The sequence below is a fragment of the Oncorhynchus keta genome, chromosome 25 (assembly GCF_023373465.1).
Source record: "Oncorhynchus keta strain PuntledgeMale-10-30-2019 chromosome 25, Oket_V2, whole genome shotgun sequence".
NCBI lineage: Eukaryota > Metazoa > Chordata > Actinopteri > Salmoniformes > Salmonidae > Oncorhynchus > Oncorhynchus keta.
The window spans coordinates 24,230,987-24,253,854 of NC_068445.1; the positions used below are offsets into that span (position 1 = coordinate 24,230,987).

Sequence of the window (22,868 nt, forward strand, 5' to 3'; positions counted from 1 at the left end):
GAAAAATAAAATACATCAAAAATGTTGTGTGCATAAATTAGGTCTGGATAAGGTTGGTATAAGCTATGTAAACAGAAAAAAATGGGCCAGCACAAGTGGCCTAATGTCAAACATCATGTCCTAAATTGATGGTGAAAATATAAATTCCTGTTTAGATATTATCTTAATTGAAATCAAATATTCTCTGAAATAATCCATGTGGAACGATCATGATATGATAGATAGCCCAGCCGATGTATTATGGCATGAAAGGTTAAGAGGACATAATGGCCCAGGAGGCCTTGACTGCACTCAGCAGATTTAGTAAACATGACAGATATTAAAACATAGGCTACTGTACCTCAACATAGAAATGTGAGAAAAGCACTAGTGTGCAGGCTATATATTTAATAGTGTCGTCTTATATAATGTATAACTTACTATAATAGCCTGTGTGCAAATTGTGAGGCATGCAGTGAGTTCAATATCTATGTACTTTGGTTTGACCATATGTGCCATTTTATAGCACATGCCCACTCTTCAAACCAAATGTTATTTGTCACATGCGCCGAATGCTAACTTTCAAGCCCTTAACCAACAATGCAGTTTTATGAAAAATAAGAGTCAAGAAAAATCTTGACTAAATAAACTAAAGTTAAAAATAAAAGAGAAACAATAAAAATAACAATAACGAGGCTATATTACAGGGGGTCAATGCAAATAGTCCAGGTAGCCATTTGATTAACTGTTTAGCGGGCTTGGTGTAGAAGCTCTTAAGAAGCATTTTGGACCTAGACTTGGCGCTCCGGTACCGCTCTTTGATGCATATTAGAATGTAAAATCATACAGTATTTGTTATTATTACTTTATTAATGGTGCAATTTACGTTTGAAGGGAAGCTTCTTTTTAATCAAATGCAGTTAATCAAACCCCGATATGAGTGGGTCTTCCCTTTAAGTGGATTTGTTGCCACTGGGAAAAAATAACTTAATCTATTGGTTCTCAGCCCTGTCAAACAAGCCCATCCTCGCCTGATCTAGTACGTCAACAACAATCATGCTTATGTGAATTGCAATAACCTTTTCAGAGCAGCAGCAAAAAATGGGCGAAGTTGACCAAAAGGGACGTTTTTCGAAGAAATACTAGTAATAAACCCGTCGTAAATGTGTTTATTATCGTCGCACATCTTCAATCAGCCGACTACTGTGAATGGATTGTACTATTTTGTTATTTTAGATCAGCCTTACGACGCCCAGTCGGCAGCCATAGCAGGACATTTGACATTCGAGGTAAGTTAAGAAACAAACCTCATCGTCAATCGACTTCCAATTTCAACTTGTATTAACATGTTTGCTCAGGTCATCCGGGTCATCCGATATTTTATTGTCAAACTGTGAAAAGACTGCAGACGTTAGCTATTTAGCTAGCTAGTTGAACGGTCTTCATCCAATCTGCACATACTAGTTAGATAGCTAGCCACACTACTAACATGTTGTTGTTATTAACTAGCTAGCTATGGCGTGAGCTTGACAGTGGTTGCGTTGTGGCCAGATTGATAGTTTAGCAAATTGCCCCGTTCAGGCATCTTTCGAGAGTACGTTAGTAAGCTGGTCTGTACCTTTAGCTAGTCAAGTTACCAGTACCTAATGATTGTTCCTATGGCATGTCCTGTTTATGTTCTCATGTGACATAGTCATATGTCTAACTTTACTTACTCATAGCTAATGAAATGGTCGCCTAGTATTATTAGACCAATTAATCCACTTATGGAAACACAACATTGCTATCAGCAAAGATGATTGGAGATGTCAATTATTCTGCTAGCATACAGTCAATGCTCTGCATGCCGCGTCCTTTCCACCCGCCTCGCTCTGCTTGCTTCGCACTCCCGCTTCTGGTGATTTTTTAGTTGATTTATCTGTGCGGTTTGGCCTTCAGCTGCTCGAAATTTGAGACAAAATATCCACAGGAAAGTATTGTTTTCCCGACTTTTTAGATAGCCGGTATATGGTTCGGTTCTGCACCAAAGTAAAATGTGTTCTGTTATATCTCGTCAATAGCTATTAAACCATGCTATGACAATGAAAATAACATTCTGAATCAGGGGAGGATGGACAACCATACATACTTTGTGTATCATTTTAATATTATATATATTTTTTGCAGATTGAAATCCGAATAAAAATATATTTATTGTTCCCCATCCTCCCCTAATTCAGAATATACAATTTTCAATGTCATGGTATACTTGTCAGTTCGCCGGCTTTTCTTGCATAGGAGCAGATGAATACTCTCCCTCCGAGCCCTACAAGTGAAGGTCTCATAATACCCATAAAACCTAGCGGTCAAACAGGGAAATGGTTCGTATTGTTTTTCCACAGGGAATTTGAGAAACACTTAAATTAAGGGCTGTGTTTCTTGTAGGCTTACCATGTCGTGACGTTTTTATAATATTGTAAATCTTTCTCGGACCAGGTGACTTTTATTAATATATTCAGCTCTATTTACTCTCAGATTCGAAAATGAAAATGAGCACGAAAATAGACATCATGCAAGACTACAAATCCCTGCAGGCTCCTGCATGTCATTTCTTGCTGACACCTTTGCCTACAGGTGAACTGCACAAGACAGTTCACAGAATTGTCAATTTAAAGACATTTTGCCAATTAATTAATTTCTAAATTTAACTAACATTAGATATATAAGATATTATGGCATTTGTAGTTATTTATGATAGCCACATTAGCAGCTAATTAGCGGTTCATTTTTTGGGGGGGTAAATACATATTAATATATTGATAAGCGTCACATTGTCTTGGAGAGATTTACACGGATATCAAAACATTATGCTATGCCAGGGTAAGCCTACACAAAACACAGCCCTTATTCGAAGTGTTTCTAAAATCACCTATGGGAAAAATTAATGGTGGGAAAACAATTGGAACCATTTCCTCGTTCGACCGCAAGGTTTTATGGGTATGACTCATACTGTGGTACTTGTCGTGCAGTTAAAGATCCAGGGGATCACTTAACAGCAGGTACCAGCATAGGGAAAGGGGAAGGGGGATACCTAGTCAGTTGTACAACTGAATGCTATCAACTGAAATGTGACTTCCGCTTAGGCCTACATGCACTCAAATAAAACTTGGAGCCAGCCAAGTGATGTCAATTTCGGGATGTGAAACGTGGAACAAATGGACAATTAGTCCACAGAATGACTACACATTTTTCTTATTTTCTTCGCTAAAGATAATTTAAAATTAAAATTCTTCTCTTTTTTTAACAATTAAGTAATTCAAGGATGTGTACGCTACCATCTTGATGCATGTCACGATGACACTTACCTGTCTCGATCAATGTGAGAAGATTTGTAATAGACAAGATATGGGCGTACACAATGTTGGATTACATAATGGAGCAAAACATTTATTTAATTGAATAACGGAGCATTTTTAAACAAATTTAAATTTAAACGAACTCCCTGCAACTAGATATTGGCATTAGTTGTCTTCCAAGTCTGGAATTGAAGTATTGGTCAAATGGTCTGTGCTACGCCAAGACATTTAGGGTTGTGCCGATATATGATTCATTCGGATATTGTGATATTTGACATTGACGAGATATTGTGAAGTGCAAGAAGATATATCGTGATGTTCAAGACTATATTCTATTTGAACTTTATAAATCAACTGCAGTTTTATCAGTTAGGCTGTATCAATATGTTGAAAATAATGTCTAAATGAATTAACTAAGCCTTGTAAAAATGATTTGACATACTAAGATTATTTAATACGTTTGTGATTAGAGTATCGTAAATAAGCACAAAAATTGCACATTTTGGAATTATCTAGTCATTATCGGTGCAAAAACGATTATATCGGATATCGCAACATTTCGAGTAGCATATCGTAGAAGAGGACTCCCCAAATTTCGCCCAACCCTTATGACATTAGCCCGCTACAATCTGCTAACTAGCCTACACATAGTCTTTGAGTCATCGGCCTATCAACACGTATATACTTATCATGCTAAATATTAGGGATGTGACAAATGGAAAAATGTTCTTAAAGTTTAAACAGCCATTTTTTTCTGTTTAGACGATAAGAAACAAATCATAACATTTCATGTGAATACACAAGGCAAAAGGGTCCTGCGTATAACCACTAAGGGGCAATGCAGTTCCATCTCACCGCAGTCATGGCTACTCCTTCCCTCCATCCCCGGGTCTCACTGTGCATCCCTTTCAGATTTGGAAAGATGTAGTGGTGGAGCGTCCTCGACTCCTTACACGTCGACTCCTGGTGTCAACTCCCGTTCTGAGTGTCAATATTTGATTCAGCTAGGAATCAACTCCTAAGAATCAGTATTTTTGTAACGGAGGAGACTGATTAGTTGCATTACTTCCGAGAACACAAACACTTGCATATTTCATAGCGAGAGGGGAGGGGCATAGTATAGGCAGGTTTTCCACCAGATAGACAGTCAGAACCATTCACTAGGCCTATCTATCGGTAATCAAAAGCTGTATCTTGCAATGGAATGCTGTATCTTGCAATTTCTTGGATTGGATTGTCCACAACTTCGGTAAAGCAGAGCCTAACATCAGTGAATTGGCTAGGATTTTCCACATACAACAGACTGAAGACTGAACACACATTCACATTAACGAAGAGAAAGAGCAGACGAGCCAGCGCGAAGGAGGAAGGAAGTAGAGGTCGACTGATTAATCGGCATGGCCGATTAATTAGGGCCGATTTCAAGTTTTCATAACAATCGGAAATTGGTATTTTTGGGTGCCGATTTTTATATTATGATTTTTTATTTAAAAAAAAAGTTTTATACCTTTATTTAACTAGGCAAGTCAGTTAAGAACACATTCTTATTTTCAATGACGGCCTAGGAACGGTGGGTTAACTGCCTTTTTCAGGGGCAGAATGACAGATTTTTACCTTGTCAGCCATGGGGATCCAATCTTGCAACCTTACAGTTAACTAGTCCAACACAATAACGACCTGCCTCTCTCTCGTTGCACTCCATAAGGAGACTACCTGTTACGCAAATGCAGTAAGCCAAGGTAAGTTGCTAGCTAGCATTAAACTTATCTTATAAAAACAATCAATCATAATCACTAGTTAACTACACATGGTTGATGATATTACTAGATATTACCTAGCGTGTCCTCCGTTGCATATAAGCTGACTGAGCATACACGCATACAAGTATCTGACTGAGCGGTGGTAGGCAGAAGCAGGCTCGTAAACATTCATTCATTCGCTCTTCGTTGTGCGTCAAGCATTGCGCTGTTTATGACTTCAAGCCTATCAACTCCCGAGATGAGGCTGGTGTAACCGAAGTGAAATGGCTAGATAGTTAGCGCGCGCTAACTAGAGGGACGGAAGCTATACTGTTACACTGGCAATACTAAAGTGCCTATAAGAACATCCAATAGTCAAAGGTTAATGAAATACAAAGGGTATAGAGGGAAATAGTCCCAGAATTCCTATAATAACTACAATCTAAACTTCTTACCTGGGAATATTGAAGACTCATGTTAAAAGGAACCACCAGCTTTCATATGTTCTGAGCAAGGAACTGAAACGTTACCTTTCTTACATCACACATATTGCACTTTTACTTTCTTCTCCAACACTTTGTTTTTGCATTATTTAAACCAAATTGAACATGTTTCATTATTTACTTGAGGCTAAATTGATTTTATTGATGTATTATATTAAGTTAAAATAAGTGTTCATTCAGTATTGTTGTAATTGTCATTATTACAACAAAAAAACAAAAAAATGGTTGATTAATCGGAATCGGTTTTTTTTGGTCCTCCAATAATCGGTATCGGCGGTGAAAAATTATAATCGGTCGACCTCTAGAAGGAAGGGAGAGAGAGAGAGTGAGGAGGGGGCAGGCAGGATGAACCATGTGCATATCTTGGTAATGTCTTGGTAATCTGTATCTCGCATATTCACCAAAGTAGCCCAAAGTAGCCTAAACTTTCCCAAGGCCTTTTTATAGCCTATCATAGTCTATAACACGTCAAATAAATAATGTTTTGTGATAACTGCACTGTGATTTAAACATTTTCGCTTAGTGATTTTTTTCTAAATGTTAACGATCCCAATGTTGTTTTAACGTTTAAATGTCACACCCCTACTAAATACATTACAAAGCCATGGGGTTCAAAATTAAATAGCTTGACACTATACATCCATCAGTCCTAGAAAATTGTAAAGTAACATTATTTATTAATTTCACTGATCTTGTTGTTCACCCTTTCAGGAGACCTCGATTTGCCAGTGCAATGGCAGTGTTCAGTCCACAGGTGCTTCTGGCAGTAACAAGATCAAGGTAGGAGACCAGGTCACCTGCTCTACATTAGAAACCATTTAGACCTGCACTAACCTCTACTACACATACAGTGGGGCCACTGTCCGTGTCCACAAGATCCCTGGGTGCTAAATCAGTTGATTAACACTCAGGAAGTCTTTTGGAAGAGTTGAATATGTAAACAAGCTAACTGTAAATACAGCAGGTGGTCACTGGTCTTGTCTACTTTACCGCAGTGTGTATGACTGACTGCTGTAGTGAAAGTAAGGATACTTCTCATATGACCAGGCAGTCACTGACATACAGATGTATCTGTGTTCTGTCTCCAGGGGATCTTACCTGCTGTCTAAAAGGCACAGCTGCTGTCCCCTCCCCTCCACTGCTTACGTCCACCACCACCTGGACCCCGCCAGCCGCCTGTCACCCCTAACTTCCCTCAGGCACTCCAGGTCTGGCTATCCTCAGTGTGTTCGGCTCCATGGCGCCAGACCCCACAGCACCACCCTGCTGGCCAGATCTCTGCACAGCTCCTGTGTCTGGCTACAGGGCACCAAGGAGGACACCAAAGCCCCCGCAACCCCAGCCCAGGATGACCCCCCAGGGACCCCCAAGAATGGCCCCTCTGTCCCCGCACCACAATCTCCAGCCCCTGCTCCCCCCGCTGCCGTCACTGTAGCGGCTGCAGCTGCCCCTGCTGTCCAGGTAGTGAGGAAGTCTATTGGCCAGAGGGTAGTGGATGAGCTGAAGCACTACTACAATGGTTTCAGGCTGCTGGGAATCGATACCAAGATCGCAGGGAGGATGGTGTGGAGACTGCTGCACGGACAACTGCTCTCACGCAGGGAGAGGAGACGGGTAAGGCCGGGGGAGTGATACAAATTAACCAATGTTTCATCTAGCTGCTCCATCCCAGATGTTAGCCACCATGGCCCATAACGTCCCACCAATGGACAGCTTAGCTGACAATATCACAAAAACTTTGTGTTTAACTCAAAGGGGCAGAAGGCCATGTGTTGTAATGGTTCTGGGTGACCAGGTAGCTAGCAACAATGACAAGAAACTGTCATGTTGTGAATCATGTGTCTTGTTTCAGCATGGTTGATCTTGTTGTTGATACCATGTCTTATTTTGAGGTGTTTTGACTGATGTCAAATTTGCTAGCTAGCAAACCAACATCTGTAATGTTGTATTTGAGAGTACTCATTGCGCAACTTCATTTATGTTTTCAATAAATATTGGAGACAAAATATAGTTTACATGTTATAAGCAATCTTAGCCAATCCCACCTGTTTTGCCCTATAGTTGCGTACGCGTCGGTTTTGTTGCTAAACAACCAATCCGTCTATTGGTTCCACCGATCTTCTGACCAACACTGGATGAGACTAGAGCTTGGTTAGACTTAATGATGATGATCAGTATAAAAACATTGATTGAAAGTGCTGAGCTGTATTTGACCTGTATGTGACTATGTTTTGTGTTGACCCTAAACTGTTTCCTGCATATTGCCCTCACGGCAGCCAGCATGTGTATAGTAGGTCAGACTGTCATTGTTGTGACTATTGATGTAACCATGCAGGAAGTGTAGGCTGAACTCTCTGTGTCTAACATGTTCCTGAAGGAGTAAATAAAAGGCTTGGGCAATATACAGTGAATTTAGAAGTACCGGACATATGATTTTAAATACAGAGAAATACAAAAACGTTTGTTTTGTTTGTTTTTTGGGGCTCTGGGGGTGAGTGCTACACTACTGCTTATAACTATAAGAAATCTAAGATATGTCACATAAGTTATACCCAGCTCAGGGCTCCAGCTATGCATTTGGTTTACTTATGTGCACTTCCGGTAATACCATATTTCCCGGTTTTGGTACAGAGATAGTATGAAAATCGTGATACTGCCAAACCCTAGTAAATAACAGGGTGAGTCATAATTTATGCCTGAGGGCAGGATGAGAGAACCTTGGATGCGCCCCAAATGGCACCCTATTCCCTATATAGTGCACTAGTTTTGACTATGGCCTCATAGACCTCTGTTCAAAAGTACTGCACTATATAAGGAATTGGGTCCCATTTGAGATGGGGATTTGATACGTATAACGTGGTGACACAGCTCCATCTTGGGGAATCCAATTCAGAGGGTGTCCTGTTTCTAACAGTGACTGCAGTTGGTTGAAGGGTTTCACGGTCTAGACGAGCAGCACTTTCTCTGCTAACTACTACCCTCCATGTTGACGCTCAACACTCCATGACAATGATAACATGATACGAATTCCCATTAGAATACTAAATCTATGGCTCTGAAGTGGGGTGCTTTTCGTAAATTCGCGCTTGCTATCCTCCGATTTCAGAGCACTCTCATCTGAGTGTGCCAGAGTTTAGAATATTTGAGGAATTTACGAACGCTCAACACCCGTTCGAATATGTCAGCAAATGTTGTCAAAAAAGCGTAATTAAATTGTTGCCAGCAGCACAGTTAGTCACCAACGCTCTAGAGAACATGGAAACAGCCTAACCAGCTCTGCCAGAGTGAGTAAAACGGTCAGGGTGGGGTGTTCTCTCATTTGTGTCTGGAAGTAGCTAGCAAGCTAGCCAACCGTAGCCAGTTAACTTGGGTGCTTGACTGCCGTTGTGAGGTCAGAACGCACGGATCAACCCTACTCCTCGGCCAGAGTGTCCAGTGTGAGCTCTGAACGCTCAGAGAGCGAAATGCTCTGAATTTACAAATGGACAATCTGACAATGCTCTGAATTTCCGAATGCCCAAAGGGCACTCTGAGCGCACTGGCACTCCAGATTGAATTTACGAACACACCCATGGTCTTACTGTACATCCTGCAGTTACCAAAGAAAGCTTTGGCATACTGTAGTCTCATGTGATTCTCATAGATCTGTCTTATGTAACAAGTGCCTTTCAGTTAATTGGAGGCCAGGATTTACAGCAACGTAGTACTTTAGGAGTACCAGGAACCGGAGAATCATGAAACAATGATCAGCTGATCACCTCCATCTCTGGGAGGTGTTCAGCAGCCAGGCCCATAACAGGGAAAGGTGTTACCCATTGAACTTGTTAAACCAGTAACAATGCTGCTCATTTTTGCTTTCAGTTTGAACATATTGTTTTCTCTCGTTGTGCCTATTGAACACAACCAAATGAGTCCACCACATGCTGTGAGCTATTCTAGTTGAACACTCAGGCAATTTTAGAAGCCCTCCTGTTGGCCATAGTGACAAAAGCTCATTTCCCGAATTTCTACACATTTTGCCATGTGGTGAACATAACATTTTGCAGTTTTAAAGCACATTTCCTGCAATTATACACATTTTGCCATGGCTTATGCTATCTGAGTGACTCAAACATTATTACAATATCAATGGGGGCTCAATAACATGGGAAAAAACTCCTGAATGCTGCATCTTTGGAATTTTAGATTGTTTGTCTTGAAAGAGGATCTTATAAAAATATATATTGAGGTAAATTTTTCTACCTACTTTATATCTTGTTTTAGTCCTTTACGTTTACACTGAAAATGGACATAGGTGACCCGCCCAATACTTTTCAATGCAGAAAAAAAAGTCCTCTGACTTCAGCCTCCAGGTTCATCAGTAAGGCGGATTTAGAAGGATGTATTGACCCTATTGCCTCAATGATACAGGATAGACACACCAACAGAATTTGTTCTTAACTGACTTGCCTAGTTAAATAAAGGTTTCAAAAAACAGCCCGCCGTGTGACCCATGCTGTGTGAATGCCATGGTAGAGCTTTACTCGGCACCGGATCTATTTTAGAAAGACTCACAGTCCTGGTAGTTTGCCAGAGACGGAGGGACAGAATCCTAACATAGTGTGGGTGAAGGTGGAATCCTTCTTGTCTCATAGCTTAATATGTGACCACAGACATTCGTTTTGGTGACTTGGGAGGTCAAAAGGTCAAAGAACATTTTTGTGAAAAAGTTTTGTTGGTCACATTTAAAAAATGTTTTTGTCAGTCACATATCTAAATGTTTGGGATCCACTCTGTACATAGGTGTTGTGCACTGCAAAACTCACATTGCATCACTGTATCTTCTATAATGCCAATAAACCATATGGCAATGTTTGGCTTCCAACCTCTGTTATTCTCTCTTTCTGTCTCTCTCTCTCTCTGCCGCTCTCTCTTGTTCTCTCTCTCGCTCTGGCTCCTCTATCTGTCTCTCTCTCTCTCTCTCTCTCTCTCTCTCTCTCTCTCTCTCTCTCTCTCTCTCTCTCTCTCTCTCTCTCGCTGTCCTCTCTCTGTCTCTCTCTCTCTCTCTACTCTTGTTCTCTCTCTCGCTATGGCTCCTCTCTATCTCGCTCTCTCTCTCGCTCCTCTCTGTCTCTCGCTATGTCTCTCTCTTCTCTCTCTCTCTCCTCTCTCTGTCTCTCGCTATGTCTCTCTCTTCTCTCTTTCTCCCCCTATCTCTTCTCTCGTTCCTCTCCTTTGATGTTGTTACTTATCGTTGTCAGACATGTTACTGTTTGGTTTGCTAAGTGTTGTCTGTGTCTCTCCAGCTGATGAGGACGTGTGCTGACCTTTTCCGCCTGCTACCCTTCATGGTCTTCATCATTGTCCCCTTCATGGAGTTCCTGCTTCCCGTCTTCCTCAAGCTCTTCCCTGAGATGCTGCCCTCCACCTTCGAGACAGAGACCAAGAAGGCACGTTTTTCACGCTGTTACAATGTTAATGACCCTGTTGTATGCTGCTTATCAATGGTCTATACTTGCTTCCTTGTTTCCTCTCCTTCATTTGGACTGATCTGAGGTCATGATATTTTAGGTGAAAATGGCTGTTTTCCTGTTCTTCCATATCAATGCAGATGAAAGGAGACAAAAGTACACCATTGAGATGCACCCCAGTAAGAGATATCCTTCCACAGACCTGTAGGCCAGTAGAATAAGCAGGGGTGTGTCCCAATAATCTCTCCTTTCTCCCGACGTGTGCACTTGTTCACCTCCCTTCATAGATTTCACAGTGCATTACTGTTCTAAGAAACTCTTTAGCCCATGCCTACACCAATCCAATGTTTTTACATTTGTCAGGAATAGTGAACGAGTGCACACTTCAGGAAGAGAGAGAGATTATTGGGATATACCCCAGGTCTTTGTGTGGGATTAGCCCCAGTAGGCCTGACCTGTCGGATCTAATGGTCCCTGTCTGCTCATGGCTGAATGGCTCTCAGATATGTCCTCCTACTCCTGTGCCACAGTGGTGCCTGGCCTGGCCTCTCACATCATGGCCGTTGGGATACCAACAGGAAGCAGTGGTAAAGACCACCATTAGCCAACTTGTGCATTTTGAAGTGGGATTGTTTTCAATTATGAACTGGGTGGTTTGAGCCCTGAATGCTGATTGGATGACAGCCGTGGTATATCAGACCGTATACCATGACAAAACATTTATTTTTACTGCTCTAATTACATTTGTAACCAGTTTATAATAGCAATAAGGCACCTCTGGGGTTGCTAGGTAATGATTAAAAGGGTATATTTAAGCAATAAGGCATGGGGGTGTGGTATATGGCCAATATACCACGGCTAAGGGCTGTGTCTAGGCATTCCACTGTGTCGTGCCTAAGAACAGCCCTTAGCCATGGTATATTGGCCATATACCACACCCCCATGCCTTATTGCTTAAATATACCCTTTTAAACATTACCTAGCAACTTGATCAAATGCGATTGATGCTCCTTTTTAGAACATTCTAAACCAATTGCTATTAGCTACTGCTGGATTATGCATAAGGACCATTTGAGAAATCTTTATAATAATATAATAATCTCTTTCTCTTATCTTTCTCTCCCTCTCTCTTTCTCCCTTTTCTTTCTCTTTAGGTGGAGAAGCAGAAAAAGGGTCTTGCTGCTAAGCTGGAGCTGGCTAAGTTCCTCCAGGAGACTATAGCAGAGATGGCCAAGAGGAACAAGACTAAGGCTTTGACCGAGGACGAGACACAGCGCTTCTCCACCTACGTACAGAAGGTAATTTAGCCAGGGGGCAAAGGTCACTCATCCAAAGCTCTGATTCATGATTTCATGAGTGTTTCAAATTTTCATCCCGTTGTGTTCGGTAGCCCCTGTCAAAAGGTCTTTCAAACCTGATAACACTCAAGATGTGATTATACGTCCTAAGCCTCTCTGCATGACTAGAGTCCCAAGACTGCTCTAACTAACCCCTGTCCTCCCTCTGTCATCTCCAGGTTCGTCACACAGGGGAGCAGCCCACCACTAAGGACATTGTCAAGTTCTCCAAACTGTTTGAAGACGAGTTGACGCTGGAGCATCTAGAGCGCCCCCAGCTGGTGGCCCTGTGTAAGCTGCTAGAGCTGCAGCCCATAGGAACCAATAACCTGCTCCGCTTCCAGCTGATGATGCAGCTGAGAACCATCAAAGCAGATGACGAGTTGATAGCCACTGAGGGTGTGCCTGCTATGAGTGTGTCAGAGCTACAGGCAGCATGTCGTAGCAGAGGGATGAGGTCACTGGGTCTGACCACTGACCAGTTACGTCAGCAGATGCAACAGGTCAGACACTCAACCTATCTATCTGCAGATCACCATGTTAAAGATGCATAACTTCAAGCCAGTAAAGGAATCAATCTATTAATTGTATTATAAGATATGGGTCCCAAATGGCACCCTATTTCTAAGGGAATAGGGTGCCATTTTGTACAACAAACAATTGGCTTCTTCAGTGACCCGCAACCTCTCTCTGTCTGTTCTAGTGGTTGGACCTGCACTTGAAGGAGAACGTTCCTCCCTCTCTGCTGCTGCTCTCCAGAGCCATGTACCTGACTGACGTCAAACCCATCATACCCGTCATACCCCCTGTACCCAAACTAGAGGTAAGACATCATACCCCCTGTACCCAATTAGAGGTAAGACATCATACCCCCTGTACCCAAACTAGAGGTAAGACATCATGCCCCTGTACCCAACCTAGAGGTAAGACATCATACCCCCTGTACCCAAACTAGAGGTAAGACATCATACCCCCTGTACCCAATTAGAGGTAAGACATCATACCCCCTGTACCCAAACTAGAGGTAAGACATCATACCCCCTGTACCCAACCTAGAGGTAAGACATCATACCCCCTGTACCCAATTAGATGTAAGACATCATACCCCCTGTACCCAACCTAGAGGTAAGACATCATACCCCCTGTACCCAATTAGAGGTAAGACATCATACCCCCTGTACCCAAACTAGAGGTAAGACATCATGCCCCTGTACCCAACCTAGAGGTAAGACATCATACCCCCTGTACCCAAACTAGAGGTAAGACATCATACCCCCTGTACCCAATTAGAGGTAAGACATCATACCCCCTGTACCCAAACTAGAGGTAAGACATCATACCCCTGTACCCAACCTAGAGGTAAGACATCATACCCCCTCCCCTGTACCCAATTAGAGGCAAGACATCATACCCCCTGTACCCAATTAGAGGTAAGACATCATACCCCCTGTACCCAATTAGAGGTAAGACATCATACCCCCTGTACCCAATTAGAGGTAAAACATCATACCCCCTGTACCCAACCTAGAGGTAAGACATCATACCCCCTGTACCCAATTAGAGGTAAGACATCATACCCCCCTGTACCCAATTAGAGGTAAGACGTCATACCCCTGTACCCAAACTAGAGGTAAGACATCATACCCCCTGTACCCAATTAGAGGTAAGACATCATACCCCCTGTACCCAAACTAGAGGTAAGACATCATACCCCTGTACCCAACCTAGAGGTAAGACATCATACCCCCTGTACCCAATTAGAGGTAAGACATCATACCCCCTGTACCCAATTAGAGGTAAGACATCATACCCCCTGTACCCAATTAGAGGTAAGACATCATACCCCCTGTACCCAATTAGAGGTAAGACATCATACCCCTGTACCCAATTAGAGGTAAGAGGTAAGACATCATACCCCTGTATCCAATTAGAGGTAAGACATCATAAACCCTTTTACCCAATTAGAGGTAAGACATCATACCCCCTGTACCCAATTAGAGGTAAGACATCATACCCCCTGTACCCAATTAGAGGTAAGACATCATACCCCCTGTACCCAATTAGAGGTAAGACATCATACCCCTGTACCCAATTAGAGGTAAGACACCCCCAACCAGCTCAGTTCAGATTGCTGAAAGGTCATCTGATTCTAGGTTTGGGATCAAGGTACATTTCTGCCTTCAGTGAGTCCCATAGAAGCACAGGTTTCCCCGAGAACTAAGGCTTGACCATCAGATAATGGAGACCTGCCCACATTCTCATGACTGTAGTGATGTAGAAATGCAGGTCAGCCATGTGAAGTACTGTATGTTCATGCTGCCAACTCTCTAAGGCTGAGTTTTCACAGCCCAATTGTGATATTTTTTCCACTAATTGGTCTTTTGAACTATCACAGCAGCTCTTTTCACATCAGATCTTTTTGAAAACTGATCTGATTGGTCAAAAGACTGTGTAAATGCAGCCTATGAGTCTCTATCACCACAACATTCTCAGGACACTCTGTGGAAGTGTCACGCCCTGACCATAGTTTGCTTTGTATGTTTCTATGTTTTGTTTGGTCAGGGTGTGATCTGAGTGGGCATTCTATGTTGGATGTCTAGTTTGTCTGTTTCTGTGTTTGGCCTGATATGGTTCTGAGAGGCAGGTGTTAGTCATTGTCTCTGATTGGGAACCACATTTAGGTAGCCTGTTTTGTCATTGTGGGTTGTGGGTGATTGTCTATGTTAGTTGCTTGTGTCAGCACAGTTTGTATATAGCGTCACGGTCGTTGTTCATTTGTTTTGTTCAGTTTACTTCGTGTTTTCGTCATCCATTAAAATGATGCATTCACACCACTCTGCTCTTTGGTCCGCTTCTTACGACGACCGTGACACGAAGGCACCACCGCTGCTTCCATTACTGGCTTTATCATTCCATTTGTGTTGTGTGTTGCAGAAGGCCACTCCTCCCCCAGCTGAGATCCCAGAGGGAAGCGCAGCTTCCTCCTCAGACTTACTGGTAGACCCAGCTCTGGTCATCAAAGACAGGCCGGTCAGTACACAGACACAAACACAACAACAAGGTTTCTGTTATGAAAATGTGGCGTTTGACCAGCAGCGTTTTAATTTACCGGACATTGGAGAAATGTACCTGACCCATATGCATTGGATGTGTAACCTGATTCCGGCGTTCACCCACAGTGCTCAGAATGACTGAATTCACATTTCGATGGTAATTCATTTTAACAGAACAGTGTGCAGTTCCTTCTTACCGAATACCGATGCCCACATTTACTTCTCCCCAGCCAACAAGATGAGTAATGAACAGGAAAATCACTAGCCTGTGTCAATCTACGATTCCCCCATAGTAGAAAAGTTGACCTATTCTATTGGTCAGCTTGTTGAGAAAGAAATAGCCTATTCCAAATGGACTCTGGGACAGTTGTGGGACAATAAATCCCAAATTCATACAACCAGTAGGCCTAGGCTACATTAAAGTTGATATAAAACGATTGCTTCTAGATATGGTCTGATTTTGGCTAGGCTACACAGTAAAGGGTATAAAACATGATCACTTTTTTATGGGAGGGAAATGGAATGCAACACATGATTGGATCATCACTCACGTTCCATCAAAACACAGTGTTTTCATTGGATAACAAATGCCAAAGATAGAAGGCATACAATATTCCCACAAATCATGAGCCCCTATCATGAGCTCGGTAGCTCTGGTCAAAGACAGACCGGTCAGGAATCTTCTCCAGGATGACCCGTGGAGCAGTATACAGTATCCTCATGTCTGGTGTGTTTCTGTTCCTCCAGGCGGAGGAGTTGAGAGACAAGGCTGCCATCATCTCAGACAAACCTCCTACCCCTGCCCAGGTCATCCAGGTCAGTCACCGTTGACCCCCAGTCATATACCCACAGGGATTAGTTACTAGATGGAATGGCAGAAAGTGCAGTGCTTCTCTAGCATGGCCAGATAGTGATGACCGCGAGGATAAACCAGTGCGTTTAAGCCCAATACTGTCTCATCTTTCTCACGACATCCTAGTCACACACACACACACACTTGCTCTACGGGAACAAACAAGTGAACCATACAACAATGAACCATTTAGTAGTTAAATTACAGTATGCCCATAACAACAGGTTCCTAAAATATCAAGTCAATAAACACCATGCACTTATGTATGTAAACAAGCTATTTACAAGTATGTTTATTACATTTCTTAAAGTCCATGTCACCATAATTCAATGAATGCCATTGGTCTCTTTTTCATTTTGTTCCTAGAATAACCATTGTCCTCTGACCTGTAGGCTAAAGGAGCAGAGGCGTCCCAGAAGAGCAAGATGAGCGCCAACGGAGTGTGAGGAGGAGCTAACAGTGAGCAGGACTGCAGGGGCTTGACCACACCACAACCCCGTGTCCTCATGGGTGCGGGGGCTAGACAATCAAGCTAATCGACAACCTAAGGGATCAGTCAACCCAACCACCCATCTACCCTCCTTAACGCCGCCTCCTCCTGATTCTAAGATCCCTTTATAGCTAAAGAGCTCGGTGTCTGATGGAGAGAGGGGTCATAAGGTCATCACATAAGATGTTAATGCCATCAGACCAGACGGCATAAAGATGGCACTTTTGCTCTCTTTAATTCTGTCCATGGATCAGAACCCTCTTCTCTCTGGCTACACCTGGATTGAGGCCGCTGGCAGGCGTTTCAAACGGGACACACACCTCTGCTCTGTCTGTTCAGTCTCTGGTTCATCTCACCTGCATCTATTTGGTTTCAAGTTCATGCACTCCATCCATTGGGTTTCACACTCAAACTCAACAGGACAATGTAATGTAACGAAAACTCTGAAAAGATTAGGATGGATTAGGATAATTGTTTTGTTTTGGGATCACAGTAACCCAGTGATGTAACAAATATGATTATTATTTTTATGTCCTTGAAGAGTGGACACCGGGCTGGTTGGTTGGTCTGGTGTAACTTTAGTCTGTTTCACTTCAGATTGTATTTCGACTCATTCATTAGGTGCTGAAGCTGATTCCTCTTGACTAGATACACCTCAAAGACGAAAGCAGTGGGTGACCACGGTATGTTAAAGGCTTCCACATGCTTCCCAGACGAAACAGTTCAGTAGAGTATGTGCATATATTATGCTAACATTTTGTGAAGCTTTTGTTCGTTTTGGTCAAGCCGAAGTTCGGAGCCGAAGTCTACACCCCTTCATCGGTGATTGTTCAACATTAGGGATTCTCCGATAAAGTCTTTGTTGTCAATCAACTAGAGACGACTCATCTTCATTACATTTTTCTCATAAAGACATACTGCGCCAAACATCTTAGTTAGATGTACAATTCCGCAACTAAGATCTCTTGGGCAAAAACGTCAAAATTAATGACAGGTTTCTTGAGTTATCTTAGATTAATTCTGACTTTTGAGGAAGTGTACAGTCATTTTGAGACTGGCTACGGCGTTTGATGCTTTTTTTCTTGTTTTTCAAGCAAGTGTATTTTAAGGGAGTATGCAAGCACACTCGTTCGGTTAGGCGCCAGCCGAGCTGAAGCATGCTGACGCCTTTAGGGGTCATCACCTTGGTGTCGAGAAACGGTGGTGATTCAACATGTAGAGTTGTTGTGAAGTGAAAAGAAAATTAAGAGCGACATTTTGGTCAGAGGTGATTGGACGGCCACCCGCTGCTTTGAAAAGGTGTGTTTTGTCTCTTCGAGTTGGCTGAATCACCTCCAGATCAGACTAACAAAAACCACCACCTCTTCCTCTTGTATATTTGTAAATACCCTGTACAATGTTCATTGTCTGGTAGAAAAGGTACAACTGCTCTGTCCAGTTGGTTTGCCACTCCCTCAAGCTCTCTCAAAACTAAAGAGTTCTATGAACTTTTTCCCTCCTAATATTTTATTTTTTGTTTGTTGAATATTTCAATCTTAAGACTGGGCAACACTTCACTTTAACTTGCCTTTATGCCATGAAGTTACTCTCTAACTACCCTGGAAACCAGATTGTAATTGTTCAGATGTAAATGGTAATTGCATAAAAGGTACAAAACACTAATGTCTAAAGTAAGGACATTTTACAAATTATGTCCAGATAGTTACAGTGTAGTTGCATTTAATTACACCAGAAAATGTAACACGTTGTATCTATGCAATTTATTGTGAAGTGTCACCCTATGACTGAATGAAGTGGCATTGTGTAGTTGATTGCAGCTGTAAATAGTATATGAACACAGATTATTTTTGATTGTAAGAGTGCGAGAGAGATCACTCATTAACACAGAAGAGGCTGTAGTTGCGCCTAATTAAGCAATAAAGCCCGAGGAGGTGTGGTGTATATGGCCAATATACCACGGCTAAGGGCTTTTCTTAAGCATGACGCAACGCACAGCCCTTTGCCGTGGTATATTAGCCATATATCACAAACCCCCAAGGAACCTTATTGCTATTAACTGGTTACCAATGTATGTGGAGCGGTAAAAACAAATATTTTGTCATACCCGTGGTATACGGTGTGATATACCACGGCTTTCAGCCAATCAGCATTCAAGGCTCAACCACCCAGTTTAAAACTTGATTATAAAAACAACCGCCAATCTGTGGACAATTAGCTTTTCTAATGGAATATACATTGTATATATTGTGTTAATGCTATGATAGTACTACCGTTTATTTACACATTTAAAAGAAAGATAATACTTGACTGCTATTGGATATGATATATATATATCTACAGAGAAATCTCAAATAATGAATTTGAGCGAAAATGCAGAATTTGCGAACTGTTAAAGGATTGCACTAGTGTTACATTTTATTTTAGAATGTGATTCTCAAAGAGCTTAAAAGATGGCCCCTATTTCATGCTGAAATGCCTAGTACATACCCTGCTTACATATAGAGTTAATACAACCATGTGAACGAGAAGGTTTTTAGAAGGTTTACCATATAAACATATGTGTACTCTACTGTATATGCTTTATGCTTCAGTGTGTGAGAGTGTGCGTTTGGTGTTGGCTTAGCATTGAGGAAAACCTTAAATTAGGGGATTACCTTTTTATGAACCTCTCCCACAACTCACCAACCAAATTACATTGTTTCATCATAGTGCATCTTCCTCTCCTCCCTATCACCGATCTGTATGTGAGTGGATAATCGAAAGCAAGATGTCCACCCTTCTGCTTTGACCAATCCAACCTTCTCAGATCTGTTATTACTTCAAGGGAGTACTATGGGACCTGGGACACTTCTTTCCATCCCAACAGTTGATTTTTTTACTTGGTTTAAGGATTGTTTAGAAAATGAATTTACAGGCAGAAGGTCTGAAACGAGGTGCTTTGTTACCTATGCTCTCTGTGGAGTGTCTCCTCTGCCCCTTCCCCACGGGCTCTCATGGAAGATGTTTACACTGTGTTCCAATTCCCCTGCCTTGATTCCTTACCTTGTCTCCTATCCTTCATGGCTGAATGGAATCCACTGTATTGCTTACGCTGCTACCTTTTTAGGTCCTTTTGGATCAATGATCATGAAGGAAATTAGATTAGGAAAGGAATGTGGGAGAGAATTAGGACACAGACTTAGAGACAAACGTAAACACCTGTATGAACCCTCTCACTCACATGCCCAATTCCAAACCCTTACCCCTAGACACTTGTTGGTACAAGCAATATAGTGAACATCACACCTAGGTGGAGCAGCACCACATTGCTAAGCGGTCGGTGTGTAGGATTAGGGGTTAGAGTTTGGTGTGGAGTTGGGTAACATGAACTTACTCCCAAAGGTATTTCTCATTGTCACACAGACCTGCGGAGAAAGACAGACATTGTGGTATTTCAGTGTGTTGCTGTTGATAATTTGTGGTGAAATTGAGAGTTGATTTGGTCAGGAGAACTTTAATGGAACAGTAACTTATCCAATCATTTGATGGCAGATATGGTCATTGGTCCTACAGTAAGACTTGGGCTTGAATCAACTTAATATAATATTTGATACGCATTACTAGAACTAGCCACATAAGTCATCCATTGATATCATTGGGAGATTTGTTTAAAGGTTTGCATGATGGACACATAACTGAGGTTAGGATTCAGCCTTTCACTCCTTGAACCTACACTGGGGGTATAAGGATGAGTGGAAATGCGCTTTGCAAATGTGTCCACAGGTATTGCACTGTATCATGTATTGATATGACTATTACAGACAGTACAAGACCGTGAGGCTGTGTGGAGTTTATACCTTCTGAATGATTGACGTCTGCATCTTTTGTCATAATGGATTCCATATAAAGCTCATAGATAGAGAACATACTCTTCTTAAACTTGTTTTCCTTGAAATTCCCTAATTTCTCTTCAAACAAGGCTTCTTTTTTCATAGTTTATTATTTTGTTTGGCAGAACTTATTTGTGTTACTAATATTAGCTAGCCTTGTGCAAACTCTGGACGTTAGACTATGACCTTGCAGGAGAGTGTTTGTGACTGATGGATGTTGATCCGGGACGGCCATCCTGCCTAAAGAGCTACTGGGTATGCAGGCTTTTGATCCAGGCCAGCTCTACCATACCTGATTTAGCTAATCAAGGTTCTGATGATCAGCCGATGAGTAGAATGAGGTGTGTGTAAGAGCAGGAATAGAGCAAAAGCTTGCATAACCAGTAGCTATCTGGGAAGAGGGATGGCTACCTCTGAAATAGAGGTTACCCCTAACCACAGATCTAGAATCACCTATCCCTAACAATAACCATTTGGGAGACGAAAACGTATCTGACCCTGTATCAGTGGTTATGGACAACCTCTACCTCCCCCTTTGGTGGCTTTCCTTGTGTAACAGACATTCTACCTCTCATGTTTACCCTCCTGTCCACTAAGCTATGTAATGGAGGTCAGAAGACACTCAACCATGTAATGTACAAAATTGCTACATTATTTAACCTGCATTGAAACAATACATCATTCTACAGTGTCAAATGTCTGCTTTGTGGATGAAGTTCAGCATTACATTTATAAAAACCCTTTACACTTGAGTCCTGTGTCTTTATTTTTGGCAACAAACTTTTGCTACTACAGATGTCTGGCACTATGGATATCTGGCCCAGCTACTGACAGGCTAGGAGGTGCTTACATACATAAAGCTTCAGCATCTAAACTCAGCAAAAAAAGAAACATCCTCTCACTGTCAACTGTGTTTATTTTCAGCCAACTTAACATGTGTAAATATTTGTATGAACATAACAAGATTCAACAACTGAGACATAAACTGATCAAGTTCCACAGACATGTGACTAACAGAAATGGAATAATGTGTCCCGGAACAAAGAGGGGGTCAAAATCAAAAGTAACAGTCAATATCTGGTGTGGCCACCAGCTGCATTAAGTATTGCAGTGCATCGACTCCTCATGGACTGCACCAGATTTGCTAGTTCTTGCTGTGAGATGTTACCCCACTCTTCCACCAAGGCACCTGTTAGTTCCCAGACATTTCTGGGGGGGAATGGCCCTAGCCCTCACCCTCCGATCCAACAGGTCCCAGACGTGCTCAATGAGATTGAGATCCGGGCTCTTCGCTGGCCATGACAGAACACTGACATTCCTGTCTTGCAGGAAATCACGCACAGAACGAGCAGTATGGCTGGTGGCATTGTCATGCTGGAGGGTATGTCAGGATGAGCCTGTGCATGTGCGTATTTAAATAGACAGCAATGTTGTTGTGTAAATATTGATTTGAGGTAAGATTAATCTTGTAACTATGGTAACACCACATATTCACATCCATATTAACCTTCCTGTATTAACATTAGCTGGAGGATTGGAGGGTACCATTGTGAAATAGAACAGTCAACAAGTATGCATGACAAGGAATGTGATCTTATTTTATTGACTGTGGGTTGTATTTATTTTAGTCTAATACAATACTAATACCTGTACAATTCTAACCGGCTGTAGCTTGTAAGACTACTGATAACACTATTCTAACAGCCTCTTTCATACATTACTACAGTGGAGAAAGAAAATCCATTTGACAAACATTGCTAGCTTGATTTCACTTTTGTATGGAAGTGCTAAAAGTTTGGTCGTATGCTCCGATGAGGTCAGAAGACTGAAATGTTAAACCAAAAAAAGGTGGAGAAACAGCTGAAAGTAAGCAGTAAGAGCTTCTTCAGAATCTTCTTTAGAAACTGACACATTTGCCAGAGACTCTTGCCAGAGATGTGCTTGCATCCCTTGTCCTTCACCCACTGATATCCTATTAAATGGATGGTTCTCAGGTTATTTGAACCAATCATCCATCCTGTATCGGGGCTTGGTGTCGTCTTTATCTCTTATGTGTCTTTAACATTGTGGTTATTTCGTCTGACACTATTCAGTGGATTTATTGATTTGATTTTGTTTGCTTTGTTTTGGTGTTATACTGTATGTCAAGTAAGCTGCATGTGCTCAAAGATACTTGCGAAAAGCTGATTTCTTCCTCTGCTCTGACTCCGAGTGCCCTCTTTCCCCTTGATAGTGTCTTGCTTCTCTCGCTCCCCTCTCT

The 22,868-nt window shown here is 41.9% G+C and overlaps 1 protein-coding gene across 1 annotated transcript; it reads left to right on the forward strand.

Moving 5' to 3' along the window:
* Window positions 1–1,022: 1,022 nt before the first annotated feature.
* On the forward strand, window positions 1,023–21,353 carry LOC118371622 (LETM1 domain-containing protein LETM2, mitochondrial-like). Its single transcript, XM_035757156.2, has 10 exons — window positions 1,023–1,268; window positions 6,268–6,336; window positions 6,645–7,170; window positions 10,842–10,985; window positions 12,161–12,304; window positions 12,523–12,846; window positions 13,047–13,166; window positions 15,278–15,373; window positions 16,144–16,212; window positions 16,642–21,353. Exons 2-10 carry the CDS (start codon window positions 6,290–6,292, stop codon window positions 16,693–16,695), a joined length of 1,524 nt encoding a protein of 507 aa, XP_035613049.1. The 5' UTR covers window positions 1,023–1,268; window positions 6,268–6,289; the 3' UTR covers window positions 16,696–21,353.
* Window positions 21,354–22,868: the final 1,515 nt, after the last annotated feature.